The 24,243-nt window shown below is 38.4% G+C and overlaps 1 protein-coding gene across 4 annotated transcripts in view; it reads right to left on the bottom strand.

The window, feature by feature from the left end:
- Positions 1-1,317: 1,317 nt before the first annotated feature.
- Positions 1,318-24,243, bottom strand: part of BACH2 (BTB domain and CNC homolog 2) — a 416,861-nt gene continuing 393,935 nt past the window's right edge. For 3 of the 4 annotated variants that reach the window (XM_023503111.2, XM_023503110.2, XM_031964519.1), the window contains 2 exons: positions 12,456-12,662; positions 1,319-8,095 (listed from right to left, as the gene is read on the bottom strand). In XM_023503111.2, coding sequence (XP_023358879.1) covers positions 7,616-8,095; positions 12,456-12,662 — 687 coding nt within the window. In that variant the 3' untranslated portion in view covers positions 1,319-7,615. Of the gene's footprint in view, positions 8,096-12,455; positions 12,663-24,243 lie in introns of all 4 variants that reach the window. The other variant, XM_031964518.1, reaches the window with a different exon arrangement.

Below are 24,243 nucleotides of genomic sequence, written 5' to 3'. Positions count from 1 at the left end.
GCAGGAGAAAATGATAAACTCCTTCAGTGTCTCTGCCAAAAACTCCCCCCAAAACCCAAATGGGATTGTGGAGAGTTGGATATGACTAAAATTACTGAACAACAACCAAATTCTTCCTGAAATCACTTGAAAGAAGTATTGACCCAGAGGCAATAGAATGGATTGCCTGAGGTGTCTATAATTTTATTTAGTCTTAAAATTAATTTTAAGAGTATTTGAAAAAGGCAAAATGCTGATTTTATGTATTTGGCACATCTTAGCACTGCTGTAATTTTTAATTTACTGAACAAATGAATGAAAATATTTGAAGACCTTGAATCAATAAATATAATAAAACTAACTGTATGATGGCAGGGGGCTTATGTAGGCCAGCAAGTTAGTCACTTTCCCCTTCAGTTTTCACATATTTCAAATAGAATATTGTCTCGGTTATGAATTTCTAAAGTACTGATTATGACTGTGCACAGGATGCTTTGAGAAATAGACCTTCTTTTTGATATCACATGCAAGATTCATTTCTAATTTTTCACTGAAAACTTTGGCCAAATCTTTTTTTCTGGTCCCTTCCAACTGGATATCATTATCTTGCTCTGCAAACATTTGTCTAAGGTATCTTACACACAGGGAAGAGCAATTTGCCTCCAGTTTGCAACATCTATACCCCCTTACCAATTCAAGGTAAAGTTTCTTTAAGAAAATCTTCCAGGTTAACGTCATAGATTCTCTCCCAATATTGGGTCCTTTCTCCTCAACTCACTTATTCTCTCAATGAGTATGTTGATTATGAATCTGTCTCATTTACCTTATTAAGCTTCTTGAGGTTAGAAGTTTTTGGAATCAAAGGACCTGATAAAAATTTAGAATTTATATCAGTTTCAAAGTATCTGATCAGATCACATGTTAAACAGACATATATTCAAACTGAAGCAAGATAAATGCTCTTAGGGCAAAAGTAATTGTGGACCTCGGGCAGCTAGGTGGTGCAGTGGATATAATACTTGCCCTGCAATCAAAGACCAGAATTCAAATTTGACTTCAGATACTTATTAGGCATATGATCCTGGGCAAATCAGTTAAGCCTCGCCTGCATAAAATTGGAGAATGGAATGACAAATCTTTGCAGTATATTTGCCAAGAAAACCCCACAGACAGTTGGTCTACAGAGTCACAAAAGGTCAGACATGAGTGAACAATAAATATGATCTTAATGGTCACTGATAAATTAATATCATACTATTGTTATATTATTATACACTGTACATAATTAATACACATAAATACATTCATGGATAACAAATTTCAGAGACAGAAAAATCAATTTACAATACATAATGATATGTCTTTATTTCTTCAACAGAAATGGTGTCTAGACAAAATTCAGTTAACACTAGCAATTTCAAATGAATGAAAAGGGTTGGGCTTTTTTTTTTTTTTTTTTTTTTTTTTTTTGCACAATACTGTATTTACAACGAGTAAATGAAGTTTTAATTCATTAGTTCATAGCAATGCTCTTTTTTTTTTCCAAAAAGGTAAAAATTCTTAGTAACAGAGAATAAGCATCAACAGCCATCTCATTTTTACAATAAAAATCACAAGAAACCACAGTCACCTAGAAAAAAAAAATAAAGACAAGCTTAAGAACTAGTACAATTAAATGATGCATTGAATTAAGTTACATTAATCGCATAGAATCTGTGTAAAAAGTATGTAGAAAAACACCTGATGTAACCTGTTACAGTCATTGACCAGTTATGAGAGGTACAGAGGATTATACAGGTAGATATGTGTGAAAACTGTCCATACTGTTTGACCTGGGGAGGAAGAGAAGAGGGGCTACAGCCCCTTGCATACGCTGATAAAACCCTGTTCTGAATATGGCCTCTGAAGTTTGTAAGGCATTTATTAGAGGTGCACTTGTATTGGACTGGTTCTGGAACAAATTCTACAGGTCCTCCTGGCCTCCAACTCCAACGCGATGCTTGAAAGGATTGGTGCTATCCCTGCTGTGTCCACTATCGCTCCCGCTTGCTCTTGGGGTGCCCGCCAGTCGGAGCCCTCAGAGGCAACAATAGTGTGCACACGTGCCAGATACACTCTGAGTGTGAGCCAGGTGGGTGGGAATCACAAACACACACACACCCATTCACACCCACACACACCCACACACCCACACCGGTCTCCAGAAATGGAAGAGGTCTGAGAATCACCCTGCTGAGAAAAAACGCTGTGACCAACTCCAGTTGCTTCTACTTTTTTTTTTTTCCTTCTGGGGCACAGCTCTTTTACTATCCACTCCCATCAACTCCATCCTTTTCTATTTCCCCAGGGGGAGCGTTTTTTGGCACTGTACGTGAATCTGAGTGAAATGTCTGGTCTTAGTGCACTTCTGCTCATAGAGAGGGCCATTCTTTGATTTGAGGTCAATACTACTGGAATGAAAGTGAAATTCACAGAACTGTTTATTTCATCAGCTGTCAGATTTGGCTAATTACCATGTTTACAACATTAAATAAAAACGACTCAAGCTGACCCCCCTCACCAAAGTGGTTTTCTTCACAAAATGGCAATGTCTTATGCTTACAATTAAAAACATGTCACTGATATTAGTTTAGTATAAATATCATCTACCATGGTGGAGTGTAGGAAAATACTGTACATTTACTTTTTGTTGCAAGCTAGGTTGTTGCACTGTCAGATCAATAATTTATCCCCAATCCGCCATAATAGGTCTTTTCTATATACATATATTCTTTTGCACACACATAAGTATGTTCATGTATATTGGATTCTACAGCATCAGCGGTGATGCTTGGGTCATAAAATAGCTCAGGTTGTATTATAAATACACACACATATACATAATATACACAAAGCACACACAATCACACACATGCGCACACACACACAGATGCATCCTACACGGAGGCTAGATCCACGCAGACTGAATCACACGAAGGATCGCTTTGCCAGAAACATAATCTAGAATAAAAACTACAATGTCGGAAGGAAATACTAGCTCACAACAGAATATCTACATTTTCTCTATTGAAAAAAAATGTCTTGTAGCTACGGTATCTTCAGCAGGATCTTTAACATTGACATGTGGCAATGTAGCTGCCACCAGCACTCCCTGCTTTGGCAAGAAATTCACCTCCATTGGGAAAACTTCAAAAGCAACGACTGCGCATGCGTTCCCAGTGAGTTGAAGATAGAACCAAGGGTGTTTGGCTTGTTTGAAAAGACTTAACAATTCTTAGATTAAATTGGGATGGGGTGGAGAAGGTGCAGTCAAGCAGAACTATGGAGGACAAAGATAGAGGGTGATACCTTGCAAAAGCTTGAAAAGTACACCTTAGGGGGATTCTGGCTTTTTTTTTTTTTTTCCTTTTTAAACCTTTCTCTTATTTCTAATTTTAACACAGTCTAGAACCTGTAGATCATCTAAAATGTGCTGTGGATTCCAAATCGGGACATTGTGGCTGACTTTCTGGGTTTATTAAAAAAACTGTCTTCTGATAGAGTTATAATCGTAAATGTGTAAATGTGTGTGTGCGTGTGTGTTTATTATGTGTGTGTGTGTTATGTGTGTTTTTAAAACTGGCAATTATAAAGTATTTAAAATAGCTAGAAAATTTGCATTGGACCTTTCCACAGCAGTGATGAATTTAACATTAGAAACCCTTCTCCTACACTGATTAATCTAATGCAATTACTGCAGCTAGTCCTGACTCTCCTTTTAAAAAGAGAGGTAGTAGTTGGCTTACTAATCACTATGGTTAGCCTTTATAATACTACATTTTTACTTCCTTGGGAAAACAATAATATAAGGATTAAATCCAAAAATATAGTGCATCTTAAAAGCAGCATACCCTTAGAAAGACATTTAATAAATTACTCGTACGTTATACAAAATAATAGTCTTCTACTGCAGCATCAACTCTGACGCCTGAGTCATCATACATTAGGAAATCCACGATATAAATATTAGGATGTCTTAATAACTTGACAGAGTTTTTCTTTTTCTTTTCCAACCAATTTGTTCCAGAATCAGTATGTGACGGAGTTCTGTCTTATTCAAGGCACCCCCAGAGAATGTGCAGAAACAAATATACACTGCAAAGCATTTGAGTGACAATAGCACAATAAGCTTAAATGAAATGAGGTTTTTCTGGCGATACAGGGAGCATGGAGAAGGCAGATGAAAGGGGAACACTAAGCTGGGGTGAGATCTGTCTACTTATTGCTGTTGCCCCAATTATTGGCTGTTTTAGTGGATGGAGGCCATTTAGAATCTGATATAGCACTTTGGCCATGGCTAAGGGATGGTTTTCTCTTTATTTTGGAAGAAAGAGAGTTCAAAAACACAATTATAGACTTTAATTTTGTGTAAGTTGTTTTTCTCACTAGTACTTTTACCTTTTTAAAAAAAAATTTATTTTGAGTGGAGGGGGAGAGGAAAAAGGGTAATTAATTTTTAATTTGGAAATTTTCTGTACGACATGGAGGCCAATTCGGGTTCAGTCCCATATCTAGTCCTCCCAAGGGTTTATCTCCCTTTTAAATCTCTCCAAATGAATCAGTAACAGATATAAGCACATGGTTCAGAATAGCCAAAACCACATCCATAGCATCTGAGCAATTATATGAAATTAGTTACTTCATGGGGAAAAATAAACATAATTTTAAAAATGAATTGCTAAAAACTTGAAAAAGTTTTTTCCCCTTTGACCAATGGTTTTCATCATTAGTTCCCATGGCAAAAATTGGTAGTAGATAGAGTTAGGGCAGGGAAAAAATAAACAGATTCACCATCAGTGAGGGCCAAGGTAGCTGCAGTACAAGATCTGTGGGTGTTTAAAAGTAACAAGAACAATAATATGCACAAAGGATGGAATGAGGTCAAGACTACCAGTTGCACATGAGTTGTTAATTGGGTAAAATCATGTCAAGAAGGTGGTGCAGACTTGGTTATTTATATACTCATAGAACAGTAAAAACAAAACAAAACAAAACAAAACAAAAAAGAAGAGGTCATTAAAAAAGGCAACAACAAAAAATAGTTAAAAAAAAATACTGTCAGCTGACCCCCTCCAGATAACAAAAACCTATGAAGTGATCATGTGATTCACATTTAGTTTAAAATTCTTGCTGTCACCATTGTCTCCCACAAGTGAAAACCTTATGGTGAAGTAAAGAATTACTTTACAAGGTCAAGAAATTCCAACAATAACAACAACAACAACAAATAAAAAAAAATGAATTATCCATAGAGGGTTTTACAAAAAACTGTTTCAGGCATACGCACGCAAACACACACACACACACACACACACACACACACACACACACATAAAAACAAAAAACCTAGAGGCAGGTCTTCAAAAAGAAAGCATTTGAAAAGAAAAGGCTTTTTTTTCCCCTACTGTGTGAATCAACAGTTTCTGGCATCCATACATATTTAAACATTTAGAGCTAGTATTTTGTACAGAAAAAGTTAATACTAAAACATGTTATTATGGTTTCACTTTTCGCCTACATTTTATACTAACTTCCCCCTTTTACATGCGGCTTTAATATTGTCCAAACAGTGGCACAAAGAACCAAAAATCAGCCACCTAGCCCCCCGATGACCCCTCCCACCCTAGCCCCATATCAAACCATACACAATTCTCCTCCAGAGCCAGACTGTAGCCAAGGGGTCGAGGGGTGTTAAGCAAGACCAGGGCATTCATGAGTGTCCATATTCATGATGTCATAAAAGTATCACTGGAGTGAGGGAGCTGATTCCTCCTCCTAAGGAAAGATGCTGAGCTACTGAGTGCCTTAAGAGAAACACTGGTGCACACCTCATGTGTAAACGTTTGCACCAGAGGAGAACATCATGCCTCCGTGCTGAGGAAAAGCTGCTCTCTTTCGCAGATGTGCACAGCCAACCAGTTTTGCAGCAAGAGAAGAAAAAAATGCCATTAGGAAGAGTTCTGGTATTGTCTTGCCTAAAGTCTCAGAATGAGCTATGGATGTACTTGGGCAGTAGGTCAGTGAAGTAACCTCAAACACAACTCAATGTACTTAGAGCAGGAAGGGAGGGGAAAAAAAAAAAAACAAAACAAAAAACTCTTCTGCCTATACCAGGAGAAGACTTTGGGTTTGCAACTGCACTGCTGTCTCTCCTATTTGGGGCACATTTGCTTCACTGGCCCTTTGAACCATCCAAAGACCAACCAATGGTTCAGTGAACCTACAGCTCAACCAATTGCTTCAGTCATCTCCAGAGAGACTGACTTTCTCAAAGGTAGTTGGGTTGATGGCCATGACTTCAAAAGAGAAGATCCTATAATAGAATCCTTCAGGGAGTAAGTAGTGACCAGACCACAACTTACTTGGGGAAGAAAACAGAACTTGGTTTCTAGACACCAACACTTATAAAATCCTGGTGTAAAATCATGGTTGGATGTTCTGTTACTGATGCATTTTTCAAGTGGGATGCCCAAACTCTCTCCCCACCTAGGAATCCGGACATCAAGCATCTACCACTAACTTGACTCATTTAAAATTTGCTTGGGGAGGGGGAAGGAAGAGGGCTAAGGAGTTGAAATACAAAAATATTCAAGCAGATTATCATCTACAAATTGGAGGGTGAATTCATTATTTGGCAAGATTGTTTCTTCTACATAATTATCACCTGAGTGCTTTTTTTAATTACTTAAAATGTTTTACTTTCTTTTAAACTATAAAGCAAATAATATACAGTATACTCGAGTTATACTGAAGTTACAACTTCATTTATGAAAATAGGTTTGACCCCAAACTCAGTGCAAGTGGCAAAGTTGACCATTACTGTACAGTATCTGCAAGAAAAAAAATCCACAATGCTCAGATGGCACCATTTGTCTGTGCCCAAAATTAAACAAAACAAAACAAAAACTCTGCAATCAACTCTCAAGCTTTCAATGTTGATTTTTTTTCCATAAATAAGTACAAACTGAGTAATATTGATGAACTCTAAACCAAGAAAAAAATTACCACCATAACAAGTTGCCAAACTACTTCTAGCATCAAAGGCAAAAAAAAAAAAAAAAAAAAAAAAGGAATGTTGGAACTTGTTTATACATTAGAAATGAAAGTTTCCAGTTTTAGGATGAGAAAATTGAGGCATGCAGGGACTTTTGCATATGGAGATATACTTTTATATATTATATATATTATATGTACAGTTTAGTTATAAAACTTTGATGTGTATAGAAGCTGTCTTCAATGAAAAAAAATTGAACATTCAGAGGAAATTCCTGAGATAGGGTTTTGTGACATGGGCCACTGAGAAAATAATCTGTGGTTGGGTCCTCAGAGGTGTTATGTCCATCCCTGTTAAGATTGAAATTAACATATAAAAACAGACAGTGTTGCCACTGTTTGAGTTCCCTGCCTGGGCAAGGGATAGCACCATTGTGAAGATAACTAGGTAACTCCTGCTTGTAGGGAGGAGGAAATACTTAAAAACAGTATTGCTGCTAAGACCACTGTAGTGTGCACCAAATTCGTTCTTCTAGACAACAAATGAACTGGCCACAGGCTGACTGATGAACGTTTGTCTGGGTGGGGATGTCAGGGCCCGTCACTAGGTATAATCTTTCCTGGGCTGTTCGTCTGTTGTACATTTATCAGTCATTTCCTGGCAGAAGTCCACGGTCACTGTTTGGCTCCTCGGTTCTAGAGAGGGCCCTCTTTCTGAGTAGGTACCTTGGTCAGCTCCATCCAACCTCCTCCCGGCTGTACAATTCTCCGACACATTGTTGGGGAGCCAGGGAGTCCCGAGGGGCACGGTGCCCTGATCCAAGCAGCACTGCATGCTTTCCCCGACGCACTGGGAGGCTGCCAGGCTTTGCTCCATGCCGGTGGGTGAAGGGTTAATACTGGTGGGTGTGGGGAGATCCATGGGCCTGAGGACAGGGCAATACCGGTGCAGGGCTTGAATCTGCTCAGGGCTCTGGATATCTCTGCAGACTTCTTGGGAAAGGCAGGAGAAGTTATCTAAGAGTTCTCCCATGCACGCTTTCAGCTGGTTTCGTTCTGATAACAGTTTTTCTTTCTCGCATACCTGGGGAAACAGAACAAAGGGAAGGTTTGTGTGACGCTGTGCCCACCTCGGTAACATTTCCAGGGAACCTGTGGCGTACCAGTCTGTCTGTGTCTGGGACATAGCCCTTTGCATCTCTCTAACTGGGACCCCATTCGGGAGACCACGTGTATAAATATCCAATACTTCCTTAAGCACACTCCTTAGGGAGTGGCTGACCCTTCTTGTTCCTAGGCAGGAAACCAGCAAATTCTCTCTTTGTTTACAACCAAATGATTAAATATCTTTTAAAATAATGAATAACACTGACTGCCTCAGTAAGCAGAGTCTACTGAACGTGGCTGTTGATTTTTTGGGAGGTGGGGTAGAGGGGTTATTTTGTTGCTTAGGTTTGGGCAGTCTCTGAGTCTACACCTTTCTATTGGAAAAGCAGCTCACTCATGGAAAGAACACTGGATTTGGTCCCAAAGGACCTGGGTTCAAATTTCAGTCCTGCTATTCCCTATATGTTCTGGGGTAAGCAATTTAATCCCTCTGGGCCTGTCTCAGTTTTCTGATTCATAAAATGAGGACTATGGACTTTCAGGTCCTTTCCAAATTTAAATCTGTGATGAGTTGAGGAGAGCTGGTCAGGAAAAGATTATGAAATAAAAGAAATTCCGTACGATCAGTCTGTATTCTTAAAGAAGTAGCCAAGGCACAGTGAAAAGAGAAGGGCACGCGAAGACAGAAGCCTTGGGTTGGCTTCGAGGCTCTACTTGCTGACAGCTGTGTGAACTGGGGACTTGACCTCATGAGCCTTAGTTTCTCACCTTAAACTATGGATAATCTTATTTGGTTTGTCTACTTCACACTGCTGTCATGAGACTCAAATGCAAGGATATATTATAAAGTTCCCTATAAACATAAAGCACCTGACATGTATACTGTCCCTTACCCCTTTTTCATCAAAGCAGAACTATAAATATACAAGGCAAAATAGTTCTATTAATTGAAATGTCATTAAAAATACATGAGAGAAGAAAAGGACTAGAGGGGTTTTAATGTATAAAAAATTTCAACAGTACAATGAGGCCAGAGGTCTGATTAGGTAAGATGCAGATATGTGTGTGTGTGTGTGTGTGTGTGTGTGTGTGTGTGTGTATGCAAGAATAATGTGTAAATTATATTTCAATACTCACTTTGAGGATCTGTGATGTCCTCAGTGTGGATACCCAACTTTGATAATTTAGTAGATTGTTTTTTGAAAGATGCTGTGGTTGAAAAAAATTAATTACCTTGGAACTGACTCAGAAATGACCCTTTCTAAGTTGACACAGGCCAGTCCTTGGACGAGAGATGTCCGTCACTAGGCCTCCTCCGCTTGAAGCCTTTCCAGCATGGCAGAACCTGCCAAAACCTGAATTGCCCTGGCATTCTTTTAAAACCCAGGGTTCCCTCCATACCATGGTGAGGTATAAGAGAAGGACAGCTGCAGTGGAGGAAATTCCTTCTTCAGTCAAAAAGCCATGTTAAGATAAGTTCCAATTGTAGCAACTAAATTCTGTTTGTACACTGTATTAATTCTGTTTGTACAATGAAAGCTCTATGGCCCTTTTCCTCTCCCATGCATTTACAGTGAAATTTTGATTAAACAAACTTTTTTGTTTATTTCTAAGATCTACTTTTATGATAAAGAAACTTGGGGCAGCAATTATAGATTATGTTCCAATCACAGTTTTCACAACTAATATCTGTAGTTGTGGTTAAACACTTCCTTTCTCTGGGTCTCAATTAATTTTTTTCTTTTTCTTCTTTTTTTTCTGGGGTTAAGTGACTTGCCCAGGGTCACACAGCTAGGAAGTATTAAGTGTATGAGGCTGGATTTGAACTCAGGTTCTGGTGCCTCAGTTTCTTTATATGCAAAATGAGAGGGACTGAATCAGATGGCCTGTAAGGTCCCTTCCAGCACTAACATACTATGATTCACGATAGTGCAGCAGCGACTGCTATTAATTTAGAGTGTTGAAATACTCTGGTCTTTTTGATTTTGTTTACGTGGCAATAGCCTACGTTGGCATTGTAGCTTCATTTGGAGGCTTTTTAAGAATGGCTGGATCCGTCTTTGCAGGCAAAATCCCGGCTATGCTACAAGTTTTGAGACAAGCCACATGACAACTCCTAATAGGTTTACAAATGAAAGATCTGCTCCTCAGCTTTAAATTCCCGACTACTCCTCCTGTCCTGAGAGAGCTCTGTGAGAGGGGCCCCGCCAGCTCCCCTGCCGGCATGACGGCTCCAGAAAAGTCCTCTCTTTTTTTTATGCACGCTGGGGAGCCCTTCCTTTGGTGGAGTGCCAATCACTGTTTTCTCTGGGCAGCCACCAAGCGCAGCTGGATTCATCCCTTTGGCACTAGCAGTACCTCGTTTTCTCAGCTGGTGCCAGGCTTGACAGTGGTAAGAAAGCTGCAGTGACTGACACAGCAATCTGTGTGGGGGAAGCACCATGCAAGCATGGCTTACCTACCATTTAGAGAGTAAGCTTTTATACTCTGCTAGTTGTTGTCTCCAGGCCATGATTGCCTCAGAGAAGGGCAACAGAATGGATAAGGAAGAAAAAGTAAAAGGCTGTAGGTAGTGAGCAGGCTTGACAATTAGTTCTGGAGCAATTAAGTGCCATCTCTGTCAACAGAGGCAGATGGCACTGGGCATAGTGCCTGGCATACAGTAGGTACTTAATAAGTGCTTATTAAGTGAATAACTCGACGGCTGCAGGTCACTCCAGTAGCTCTTGGTCATCATACCCTGGGCAGGCAGGGATGTCTTTGGCCTTTCATGCCATTCTCTTTGGTATCACTGCCAAAATCTGCCAAATAGCGCGCGCGCGCGCGCGTGTGTGTGTGTGTGTGTGTAAGGGAAAGACAAAGGGAGGGAGGAGATGGAAACAGCAAGGGAAGGAACAGGAAAGGCAAGGGGGAAAAGAGGGAGAGATGAGGAGAGAAAGGATGAATATCAAGCAAGCAGAAACTCAAGAAAGAAAATGAGTCCTTATGTGGCGAATGTGAGAGAAAGGAAATGCAATCTGGCAGGCAGGGTGGCCATGTGTGTCTGAGAGATTTACACAGGGAAAGGGCACCTGCTAAAATATTTATAAATTTACCAAGAAAACATGTTTAAAAAATGAAAAATAAACAGATGTAGACGTGTAACTTGAGAGAAATACATTAGGCAAGTTTGTAAAAGCTGTGTGGCGCGTGCTGGAGACAAAGAATTTGGAGGGGGTAGATGGGAGATAGGAAGGACCCAAAGAAGTTTGGAAAAGTTGGAGCTTTCTGGTTCCTACACAAAGCCTGGATCAGAGTCAGGAAACAAGCCTCCTGTGCTGGGCAGATTATAGCAAAGTTTCCTGGCCTTCACCCTCAGGGGGGAGGCTTCCCCAGAAGAAGCTTAGGGATGGGCGACTGAAGTGATGCTCTGAGTAGGGCCCACAGAAAGAAACGAGCTCACCCAGGACACTGTTGATTAAATTTGTATCATGGAAATAAGGAAGGTGTGTGAGAGCTTAATAGATTAAGGAACATATGTTTGTGTGCTGTTACCTCAATGGGGACACTGAGGCTGAATGTGCTTTCTTACACTATTTAAGAACTGCTCCTGCTTTTCAAGTGGCTTTGCTTTTCTGCTTTATTTTTTATCAAAGCTAAAGGCTTAAAACGAGGCAAACAGCTGTCTGAAGCATAGTAACAGGAAGATATATTGTGTATAATGAAGTGTTGATACATTTTTCACTTCTTAGGTTAATACAGATATGGCCTCAATGATGGGCTCCACTATTCAGCTCTTTAGAACTGTGGGACGAGTGCAGAATTTTACAGAAATGAGGCTGACTCCTAGTCTGAGGCTTAGTTGTCTTGGAAGAAAAGGAGCTTAGCACTGTGAATGGCAGTGAACTTTAAACTCTTTCTCTCTTCATTGCAGAAGAATGAATGAGACACTCAAGCATGTAGAATGGGACATTTGTTTTTTGAATGACAGAATTATAGATATTAGAGCAGGAAAAAACCTTATGAGATCCTCTTGTCCAAGCCTCTGCCTAGAGTGAGGTGAGTTACCAATAGCCCCATTTATAGATTAAATTTGAAAAAGAATTATCTTTATATAACTAATGAATGCCATGGGATGCTATTATTAGTTTTTTGTACACATCCAAACACCTGAAGTGATAATTTGCTTTTGGGGTATTATTTTTTAAAAAAAACTGAATGATCATAATCTTTTCCTGAATGTTGGCTTTTTTTCCTTTAACATTTCCCTTTATTCTTGCCCTCACATCTAACTTTTCCAGCAACCTAATTGCAAATTTCCAATTGCAGAGTAAGAGGACAGAATGACCCAAACTTACCAATTTCCGTATTTCACATTCTAAATTCTGAATGCAGTCCAGTTTTCTTTTGCGGCAACGTTGAGCTGCAATCCGATTCTTGCTACGCCGGCGAACATCATGAATGAACTCTAATTGTTCTGAGGTTAACTTGTGCATCTTTATCATCATCTGGAAATCGTTCCTTGGAAGATCTGTGATTTGATCGACAGGAAAGGGAAGTTTGACCTGAAACCAAGGATGAAGATAACCAGTGGGTTACTCCTGAATGATTACTGTATAATTCTAACAGATAGAATATCCTCCCCAAAATGTCACTGTCACCTTCATGAGGGCACAAAATTAGTGAATTATAAGTTGGAAAATGCATCTCTTGCTGGTTTAGAGAATGAATTGGGGGACAGTAGCTTCTTATTTTTCAGTATAAGGGACTTCTAAGATTTCGGTTAAACATGACCAGCTGAGGAAGAAAGCAAGCACAAACACATATGCTGTGTTTGATTATCAGTAAAGGTTATCAAAGAAAATGATGATGAATATATTAGAATGAGCAGAATTTTAAAATAATAGCATTTTTATCCTAATCCAATCCAACAAGGATTTAATTAAGCTCCCATAGCTAGATAAGGCAGTGAGGAAGGACTACAGTCAAGATGGCTCCAGACTCAAGCCAGACTCCTGACACTGCCTGCGTGTGACATTGGCTAAATGCTTTCTCTTTTCTAGGTCTCAGTTTCTTTTCTGTTTTATTAGGGGCATATAATGTGTACATAAGTAAGCAAGATGGGCTTTATCCGAGCCGTGCATAAAGCTAGGGCATTCTAAGAGTTGAAGGGGAAAGAAAGGCATAGGATATAGCTTGCCTAAAGGCAACGAGTCAGAAGATAGAAGGCTGAGCTTGGAAAATAGCAGGAAAGATCTGTTAGAGCTAGAAGGTAGAGTGGAGGAGAATGATGTGAAATAAGTCTCATTAATGTTAATTTAAGTAGGTTACTTTGGTAATCCTTTTGAAATCAATAACCACATGCAAAGTATCAACTAAGGTAATACTTGAGCACCAAACAGTTGAATAAATGGGCACCAAACAATATGCTGCAGTTAGCTTATCCCTGCTTAAAGATCTGATTAAGTTTTTATACATAGAAAAGTGGCAAACACTAAAAAATCAGGGCTTTATTAATTGTTCTTTTGATTGTTCAGGTCTGAAAAAGTGAGAGAAAATGCTAATAATGCAGGATAAACTTAAAAGTGTATCCCGAGTAACTTTCTTTCACATCCTTGCCCCACCTCCCAATTGGTTTGTTAAATATTTATTTGTACATCCCTGCAGGCATCGGATACTTTGGAGAAACTGGAAGGCTCAACTTCCTAGTTCTCTCTTGGGGCCAAGCAGAATACATCCATCTTCAATGTGTCGACCTTTCAAATACTTGAAGACAACTAACATTCATCATCACTCCTCCTCTTCCATATCATCATTTCTCCAGGCAAAATACCTCTAGGTTCCTTCAACTGATCTCAACATGGCCTGGTTTTGGGTCCCATTTCCGTCCTTGATTACTCTCTTCTGGGTATAATCCAGTTCACTAATGTTTTTTTAAAAGATGTAATACATAGAACTGTATTTAATGCTCCAGTTGTGTGATCAGGGTATAAAGTATAGAAGATTTTGTAACACTGGACAATATGTCTCTGTAAAATCAATCTGCCTCCAGCATTTCATAGCTATGGAAATTTGAGTTGTTTCTCTTAACTAAATTGGGATTATCATTCTAGCCTGTCAAAGCTTTTCTAACCTGATTCTGTTGTCTAAACTGACAGCTCTCATTTCCACTGAAAGATAACCATAACACCTTACATTCATACAGCATTACATAAATGCTGTATTTTTAGTTACCATATGCTTTGTGCATCAACTTGTTTGGTTCTCACAATCACTGTGGTAAATAGGAGGTACAATTCACACTCTCCTTATTTTGTGGATGGGCAGTTGAGTTGTGACTTATTGGATCAAAGGATTTGGAGCTATAAGGGACCTTAGAGACCATGCAGTCCCACTGCCTCATTTTAAAGATGGGGATATAGAGGCCCAGAAGTGAAGTGAGAGGAAATGGTGGGGCTGGGACTAGAACCCTGCCCTTTTGCCTTCACCTCCAGTGGCCTTTCTCTTCCAATAGATTGCATGTCTGCTTGCACATGCACACATGTCAAGTAACCTATTGGTAGATTCCTAACTATTTTTGTGTCAGCAAGGGCTTTCAAATTATTTTCCTCATTAAAGTTAGAATATAATCTTTTAAAGGACAGAAAGTTTTCCCTGTTTTCTAAACTATCTAGCTATTACAATACTCCGCCTGGAGAAATGCTGATTGATGAAGATGGGGATAGGAGTGGGACTTGTGATTTCATGGGCAGATGGGCCTGGAGTCAGGAACATTCATCTTCCTGAGTTCAAATGTGGCCTTAGACACTTACTAAGCTGTGTGAGCCTGGGTAAATCACTTAACCCTTCAGGTTCCTCATGTGTAAGAAGAAAATGATAAACTACTTCAACATTTTTGCCAAGAAAACCCCATAAGAGATCACAATGAGTTGGACAGGGCAGGAATCTTTTGGCGTGGAAATTGTTCTATCAATGGAGGTTGAAATTTCTAAATCTTCTAGTCTTAGAGGGATACTTAAGAGTATGGAGACAAAGCGACTTGCTCAGCATCCATCACAAATCAACTGTGTCAGAACTGAGAGGGGTAGTAGGTGAATAGACAGGACAACTGTCTTTGTAGTCAGGACCACCAATGAGTGACTGATGATACCCTCCAAAGGCCTTTCTTGATGATACATCAAGGTGAAGCCCTTAAAGGCAGTAGGGTACAGTCTTCAGTAGGTGGAAAGATTTTGATTAGCGGCCTGGCATTATGTGCCTGCCCACTGGAAACTAGCCTACCTACAAGTACTGAGGAGCACATCAACCAAGAACTTGGCTACCTCATGTTCAAGTTTATTGGCCTCTGCAACTTATCATAAGCCTCTATCAAGGGATGGAAGAGCTGCAAATGGGGTTAATGGAAGAGTTATCTCCACTGATAAAATAATGGCTCTTTTGAAGTCAAAAGATCAAAGAATTCCGAAAAAACAGAATGCAACAAATTGTATGTAATAGAAACTCACAATTTCATATACTATCCTCTTTTTTGTTGTTGTTCCTTACGTATTGAAATGCTTAGGTTTGTTCACGATCATAAAGTGCATCATAAAAACCAAAATTAAATAAAAGTGAATTCGTCTATAGCCAGGTTTGGCAAAAACCTAAGGGAGCAGGTTTTCTTGCATGCTTCACTTAGAGTCTTCTCTGTGAAAACTGACTGTGACTATTTAATATTTATTAAACACTTTATTTATTAATTATGTTTATTATTTATTAGTATTATTTTATTTATTATTTATTAAACACCCTAAATGTCAGAAAGATAATAGTTGTGTGATCTTGAGCAAGTCACTTAACTTTTAAATCCCCAAGAAGCTCTTTAAGACCATAAGTCAGTGAATAAAGGAAAAAACATTATTAAACATTCTGTGTCAAGAATAGTACTAAGAATATAAAGAGAGGAGGGAAAAAAGAGTCCCTGTTCTCAATGATCTCACTCTCTAAATGAAAAAGCAATACCTAAAGCAAAGCTTAGCTACAAGGCTGATAAAGAGATCAAGAGTTCTAAGGGTTCTAAGAGTCCTGACTGGGCAGATGCCAAGACCCAAGGGGCTTTAGGTTATATAAGTAGGTTGGATGGTAGTCCCACAGGACTGAAGGCATAGGGGTGGCTGGTGGCAAGTTGGATAGAGAAAATGCACAACCAGCAAATTTTAATTTTTTAATTTAAAAATTATTTTTTTTAAAATTAAAAAAAAATTAATTATAAAATTTTAATGCAATAGAAAGAATATTGGATCTGGAAGGAAGACCCAGAGCTTGAAATCTGGCCTCAGACATTTACTATCAATTCACTTAAACTGTTTGCTTCAGTTTCTTCAACTATAAAATAGGGATAATAATAATGGCACCTACCTCCCAAGATTGTGAGGATAAAAGGAAATATTTGTAAAAACTGCTGAGGCTTAGGGCTTGGCACATGGCAAGCACTATATAAATGATTATTCCTTTCTCTTTTCAGATAATAAGGCCTGGTGGTCTCCCATGTCACCGGAAGGAATGTGACAGATGACTTACTGATTTGTATCAGTGGAGGAAATTTCCACACTGTGAATTTATTACAATGATGAAAACACAACTAGGAACTCTTCTCTCTTCTGCCCTCCCCCCATCCCAATATTTGCATGTGATAAGATCTAGACACCATTCCTTGTCCTCTTAGAAAGAGTTCATGCTATTAAAACTTTCTAGGATATTTGCTGATTGTGCGTTTTCTCCCTGTTAAACCAACTAGAGCTGCTGGCTTATTTCTTATTCCTCGGGGAAATGAAAGCTCTACCTTCATAGGCCAAGGAGCAAACTTGGCTACACACTGGAATCTTAAATCTCATTTTAGAGTCTGTCAGGCTTGGATTGCCCAGCAGATGGCACTAAACACTCAAACTTCCCTCCAGCTATGGGATTCCTTTCTGAACAAATAGGCTAATGCTTCACTAGTTGCCATAGAAAATGGATTTATCTGGATTTCCCAAACCAGACTTCTGAAAGAGGAACCCACTTCTCCTTGGTATTCAGGAGTGTTACATTTGGAGGGCTGTTTAAGTAGCTATTAAATCTAAACTAAGACCTGTTTTCTTTGTTTTTTTTTTTTTTCCCTCCAGCTCTTACATTGACATGAGAACTTGTTAATCCTTGGGCCCCAAATGATTACTTGATTTTTCAGTTTTTATGTGTAATTTCTTTGTTAATTTGTATCATAGCTGGTTCTGAAGGCCTTTAGGTTCAGGCACTGGGTGAAGTTCCCAAAGCAATGGCTCATACATCTACTACATGGCAAACTCTGTCCTCTATCACCTGTGAAATTCTGACCCAGAGAAAACATAATAATAAGGGGATGTGTCACTCTAGAGTTCTTCAGTGCAGCTCTCATGGCTAAATAAAGAGTTGGCTCGTTACTGGGTGCTGTGTTTGCACAGGACTAACTAAAGAAATGAAAGAATGTTTGATTCTCCCTTTAAACACTCTAAAATGAACATGGCACACTCAGATCCTACATTGTGTCTGAAGTCCAGAGTTTTAGGAGAGACATTTATATTTTAATATGTGGTTAGAGGAGGGGTCTTTGCAATGTGAGTGCTAGGGTAAAAAGGATGGGGACAGTAAAGCAATTTGGTTTTGTTTAAAGTACCTTTATTTTCAGAAAAGAAATGTATCTGTAGCTCATGACTTAGGGAAAAGTCAAGAGGGGCAAATACCAGGGGCCAACAAAGTATTTTGAAATAGTCAGTCACTGGCTTTCAGAAAGTGGAGAAACAGGCCAGCGGCCTAAAAACCTAACTCTTGCTCTCAAAGGTTGTGAAAGAGAAATCAATACATACCCACAATGTAGCTACTGTAGTATTATTTGGAGTTTCAAAGGGATTGAGGGAAAGGAGGCTCAATTGTAGATTTTCCCACGTGAAAAGCTATTTCTAATGTTTCTTTAAAAAACAGATTTCCTTTTGAGAAGGAAAAATTGTTACAGTAAACAAATGAAAAATTCCTATAGTATTCTTCAAGCTCCTTGATATTCCTTCCAGATCTACTGCTTTTTTGGCACCTCATAGTATTACAGTGGCACACAGAGGCTTCTCTTTCAGAGTGGAAATAGCCACCTAATCCTTTTGTCTTCTTAGGGGACCTGATGCGACGTATATTTGTGCCATACATGTGTGTCTATATGTCTATAGATACACATTTGCATGTGTACACAAACATATATGAAAGATGTGTGTTTATATATGAAATATTTGAATGTATGACATATATATATATATAATCTTGCAAATCTCAGAAATGGTTCCAAAAAACCCAAATAATACCACTAATTTTAGGCAGAATGAAAGAAAAGCAGATGTTTTTGTTTCTCCCCCCAATCCCTTTTTGTGCATTATTATCTATGTAATAGACTCATGAAAGGAGTTAGCATCTTATTTACTGTCTCTCCACACACTCACTTTTCCCTGGCTTTTATATCTCAGCAACGGCTCTGATTTTAACTCCCTACACATTATGAATACTGCCATCTATTTAATACCACACACCAACCACTCCTGATCAGCCTGGGATTACCAAATCTCTTCCCATTATACACTACCAATCCAAATAGACCATCAGATAAACAAGCTGCATATAAGATAAACCTGTGCTTCTGATTGTGGGTGTTCATTCTGCTATCAGCATCAGGATTACAGCCCACAAGCCCTCTGTGTAATAAGGCTCTGGATTTCAGCAGAGTCCCAGACAGGCCGAGGCAGTCCCTGACTCAGCAAGGGAAAGGCCTTGCCGAGCCGGCTCATTCTTTCCACTTGTCATTAGCCAATGTCACAGCTTGCATCACTCATTGCTGTTGGCTGTGGCCCTGCCCTGACAAGGGACTGACCCTTCTTTACGCTTGGGAGAACAAAGCACGGAATGGATCTGAGGAACAGTCCAAGACACTGGATCTGAGCTGACAAAGGAAGGGAAAGATTTCAGGTCAGCTAGATACTTTAGGGGTTTTTGCTCTCAAGAGATTAAGAGCGAACCGTTGCTGGCAATACATTTGGTTCGCTCTGGCTCCCAAATGCTAGAGGCAAGATGGAAACTTTGAAATATGAAAATCAAAGTGGTATCATTCTGGGCTAAGCAGGCAGCAGGATCCTGGGGAAATGGTTGGGGAAGTCGGGACACTAGCTCTCCTTCCTGACCCAGAAGAGATCAGCTGGTGGCACAGTCCTTTTAGAGGTAACACTTGTACCTCACCATTGTTCTTGAATTATCTGATACAAAGAGATACTCAGCTCCTAGTCGCGAGTACTGTAGTCCATGGAGCTCTTGGGCTCTTACAAATATTTTCTTTTTGTATGTCGTTTGTGATACCTCATAAAAAAGATAAGGGCCTCGGCTTTTTTCTCAACAATGTCAGGGGGCTTATGTATAAAGGAAAAGGAAAAGGAAACAACAAAGACAATAATAGCTAACATTCATGTATCACTTTAAGGTTTCCAAAGCCTGTTGCCCTTCCAACAACCTCCTCCCCTTCCTATCCTAATTTTCTAGGTTCACTTTACCTTAATGGTACATACAGTCCACTTGGATTTAATGAGAGACTAGGGCATAATTACAGTCTCTGCACAATGTCAGGGACAAAAAAAAGACTTTTCAACAACAAAAAAATCATACAGTGAAAGGCTAATTTGGGAAATATTTTCATTCTTAAAAAAAAAAAAAAAAAACAGACTCATATACCAGTTCAGATGTTTTGACTAATAGTTTACATGAAAGAGAAAGGTAGGGATAGAAAGATACTGCCTTCATATATCTAAATGTAGCTTTAACTTTTCAAAGCACTTTCACATCTGTGCTCTCATTTGATCCTCACAAACCTTGTGAAGTAGGCAGGATGGGTATTATTATCTCCATCTGACAGAGGAACACAATCTCTGTGCTGAATGAAGAGTTTTATGGCTGGGGAGCCACTACAAGGAGAAGGGCACGGCAAAGATGTCCTATAAACATCTTTCTTGCTTAATCCTTTCCCTTCCCCTTCTCTTTCCCCTAAAGTGACTACTCATATAGGTGACTGACCATAACACTTCTATAGTGCCCTCTGTGTAAAGGGAATGAATGCAATGATCTTGGGATTGGTGACCTTAAGTAAGTGACACATCCTTTTTAGGTCTCATAAATAAAAAGAAAGATAAGTTTAATTGAATCTCTTATCTGTCTTGTCTGCCTGTAGGGTTCTTCTGAAGATAAAATGTAAAAGGGTGAAAGTGCTTTAAAAAACTAATAGTTTAAAGGACCTATATGTAGCTCTTTTCTCAGGGCAAAGAATTGGAAATTGAGAGGAGAGGTCCATCAATTGGGAAATAGTTGGATAAATTGTGAGAATACTATTGGTTCTATGGGAAATGATGAGCAGGATGCTCTCAGAAAAACCTGGAAAAATCCTCCATAAGCAAAGTGAAATGTACTGTGTACAAAGTAATGACAATGTTGTGGGATGACTGGTTGTGAACAACTTTGCTATTCTAAGCAATACAATGATCTAAGACTACTCTGAAAGACTTATGATGAAAAATGCTATCCATTCCCAGAGAAAGAACTGATTGTGTCTGAATACAGATTGAATCATACTTATTTTTAACTTTATTTTTCTTGAGGGTTTTTTTCCTTGGGAGGGGGCAAAGAGCTATGTTTTCTTTCACAACATGAGCTTTATGAAGTTGTTTTGCATAACTTCACATATGTCTTCTTAATGGGGTGGGGGTCAGGGAAGGAGGAAGGGAGAGAATCTGTAACTCAAAGTTTTAAAAATAAATGTTAAAAATTGTTTTACATGTAACTGAGAAAAATAAAATATCAATAAAAACCTAATGGTTTTATATAGATGGAATGTTAATATTATTATTCCTGAGGATTATTTATAACTTTCTTTCTCATGGAGTTTCTTTTCTTCTTGATGTAGCATGCTTTAGCACTGCAGAGACTAGGATATCTTTTTCTGAACAGTGTCTACATAGAGTCAAAATATAATACCAGCTAGAAACACAGACACACACAATTACATATTGGTAATTTTTCTTTTCAAATAGCAGATTAGAAATATAAAAATATATTTCTATGTATATCTGTTTCTGAAGACCATCTTAGTTGAGAAGACTTTGGTTACAGGGTCATGGATACTTTGACAATTGAAATTCATCTCATAATTATAGGAGTGTTGCAAATTTTATCAGTAGGGGGAGTATGCGCTCACATGAAATTATAATTCCTGAAATGTTACTGTATATGTTCATGAAGATCAATGTGTGTGTATATAAAAAAAAAAAAGAACTTGGGAAGTCCACATTCTTTTTGTCGGGGTTACCTGGGAACCTATCTTTTTCCTGCAGCATTTCAAGTCTTATTGATTAATTTTAGTTGTCAAGATAAATCTAATAATTTAAATGTTAGCTATGGAGTTCAGGTTCTTTTTTTCTTTCTCTCTCTTCCTTTTTTTCTTCTCACCCTCCCTCCATCCTTCTCTCTCCTCCTCCTCCTTCTCCTTCCTCCCTCCCTTTCCCTTCCTCTCTACTCCCCTCTCTCTTTTCCCTCTCCCCTCTCTCCATGAAAACTATTAACTAAAGAAAAAAGTTACAGAACTAATGAAAAAAAATCCCACAAACATCTTCATATTTACAGGACCTATGCTTTTATGATAGTTTTTGACAACTGGGAATCTAAATAAGCCTTCTTTCTAGAACTGTGAACTATGTGATTAAATCTAAGTGTCTGAACAAAAAAAGTTATCCTAGTATGAAATTTAAAATTGGTTATTGAGCAATAAATCATGATGATAAAAAAATATACAGGTATTGGCAGTATCATCCTGTCAAAGCAAATATTTTTGAAAGGATAAACACAAAAGTTACCCATACATATAACCTGTAAATAAAAGGCTATTAAAATAAAAATAAAAATAAAATAAAATAAAGAAAAGATAAACACAAATTAAATTCTAAAGTAAGATATTAAAAGAGAGGATGAGCTGTTTCACATTATTATTACAGCTTGACTGATCATTACTTCTTAAAAAATTCAGTATGTCTAGTTTTATTGTTGCTGTTATATTTTAAGGTGGCTGAATGGACACTGACTGAACAGAGGACATCCCCATTCTTGTCGGCAGTATTAAGTGCCAATAAATGACTTTAACTTCTCTCTTGGGAAGTTGGTGGGGTAAAAGAAGATTTATATTAAATTGGCAGCTTCTTAAGTATATCCAGCTATCATAAAAACACAACCTTTTTAGAACAACTTTTTTTTTCAATACTTGTCTCCCCCCCACTTTTTTTCATAATTATGACTTTTTATTGACAGAACCCATGCCTGGGTAATTTTTTTTTACAATATTATCCCTTGCACTCACTTCTGTTCCGACTTTTCCCCTCCCTCCCTCTCCCCCCTTCCCCCAGATGGCAAGCAGTCCTATACATGTAGAGCAACTTTCTGAAGGAAGGAAAAGAAAGGAAATGAAAAGCTGTTTGCCTTTATTTAAAAAAAAATACTTTTTAATTTTTTTTACTCTTCTACAATAAATCATTCCTTCCTCACTCTGAGGTCCCCCACATCATTATACTGATAAACTGGACATATGCCAACAGTTTCGCAAAATAAAACAGAACCTCTAGTCACACCCATAAAGAGACTGAAGAGAGAGGGAAGGAAAGAAACACTTGACCTGCTTCATAAAATCTCCATTCACTCAAGGTCACTTTCACATTAAACTGTGGCCTGAGTCTAGGATGAATGGATAGGATGGACGATAAAGCATTTATTAAATGCTTACTATGTGCAAAGATATAAAATCCAAATGACCCTAATATATTCAACTAGGAAAGATTCTCCTCATTTTCTTTCCTATTTATTCAACTAACTTATTTTTAATAATTTTCCAATACTCTTTAAAATAATATTTTAAAATGATGAATATTAAAATTATTAATTAAAATTACCTTATTAAATAAAATCACAGTGATTAAAATAATTTTTAAAGTTAAATTAATTTCCTACTTTTGTATTATAGGGGCAAAGGGGCAGAAAATTAGAGAGCAAAGCAGATAGCAGATGACTACTGGCAAAGATGCCTTTTAAAAAAGAAGGTAACTACAGGGGATCCATTTTCAAAATCCTAGATCAAGCTAAAAACTTCATCTTTTTCTTGTAGACTTCATATTGCTGAATAACTAAACTTATGTCTGAAAAGACATTCCCCCCTCCAGCTTAGTGATTTTTCAGCTCTATGGTTAATCTTCCTGTACTTCAAGATCCAGTGATAGTCTGTGAACTTTTAAGGGGTCATAATAGGACCATAGATTTAGAATTTTAGTCCCAACACCCTCTCCTCATCCACTGGTTCTAAGGCAGATGTGAAGTCCAGGGGGTAGCTGGTCTTATTTGTATTCACTTTCATGCTAATAGCTAAACAACAAACAAAACCAACTATCAAAACATGATACGTAGATCTAAGCATTTTTATATGACCTTCGTAAGAGATTTGTGAGTGTGGAGAAATGTGGGGTCCTTATTCTTCAGCTTCCTCAGTCCTTTTACCTCTATGAGATATCTAGTCTTGACCTCCACCTCTACCCAATCCCCATCACCTATCACTTTGAGAAATTGAATCTCTTCGAGTATAAGCATTTCAATTTCAGTGTTGGATGAGAACCAAGAGCTCAATTCCACTACCCATTAAACCTCATTTCCTATAATTTATAGAGGGCATATTAAGTGATATCTATCCCCCACAGTATTATGTTTGACTGACTGTGTGTGCTTTGGATGTCACCTTGGGAAATGGGATCCAAGTGGAGAGAGCATAAAAGAGACTAGGAACCTTTAAGCCCAGTTCCAGCATAAAGGAGGCCAGCATAAAGAAGATGGGGAAATCCACTACTGTTTTAACGGTGATAAACACCATTTATTCTTGGTGTGGATATTAAGAAGCAGTTGTGGATTAGTGGATAGAGAGCTGAACTTGAAGTCAGAAAGATCTGGGGGTCCTTTTAACCCCAACTCCACCATGCTTTCCAGTTAACTCCTTTGTTTGTTAGATATTAAGAGGCAGACAAGGCATGGTGACTAGAGAGCCAATCTTGG

The sequence above is a fragment of the Sarcophilus harrisii genome, chromosome 4 (assembly GCF_902635505.1).
Source record: "Sarcophilus harrisii chromosome 4, mSarHar1.11, whole genome shotgun sequence".
Taxonomy (NCBI): Eukaryota; Metazoa; Chordata; class Mammalia; order Dasyuromorphia; family Dasyuridae; genus Sarcophilus; species Sarcophilus harrisii.
The sequence above is the reverse complement of the archived record's forward strand: the minus strand, read 5'-3'. Positions and strand labels throughout refer to the sequence as shown.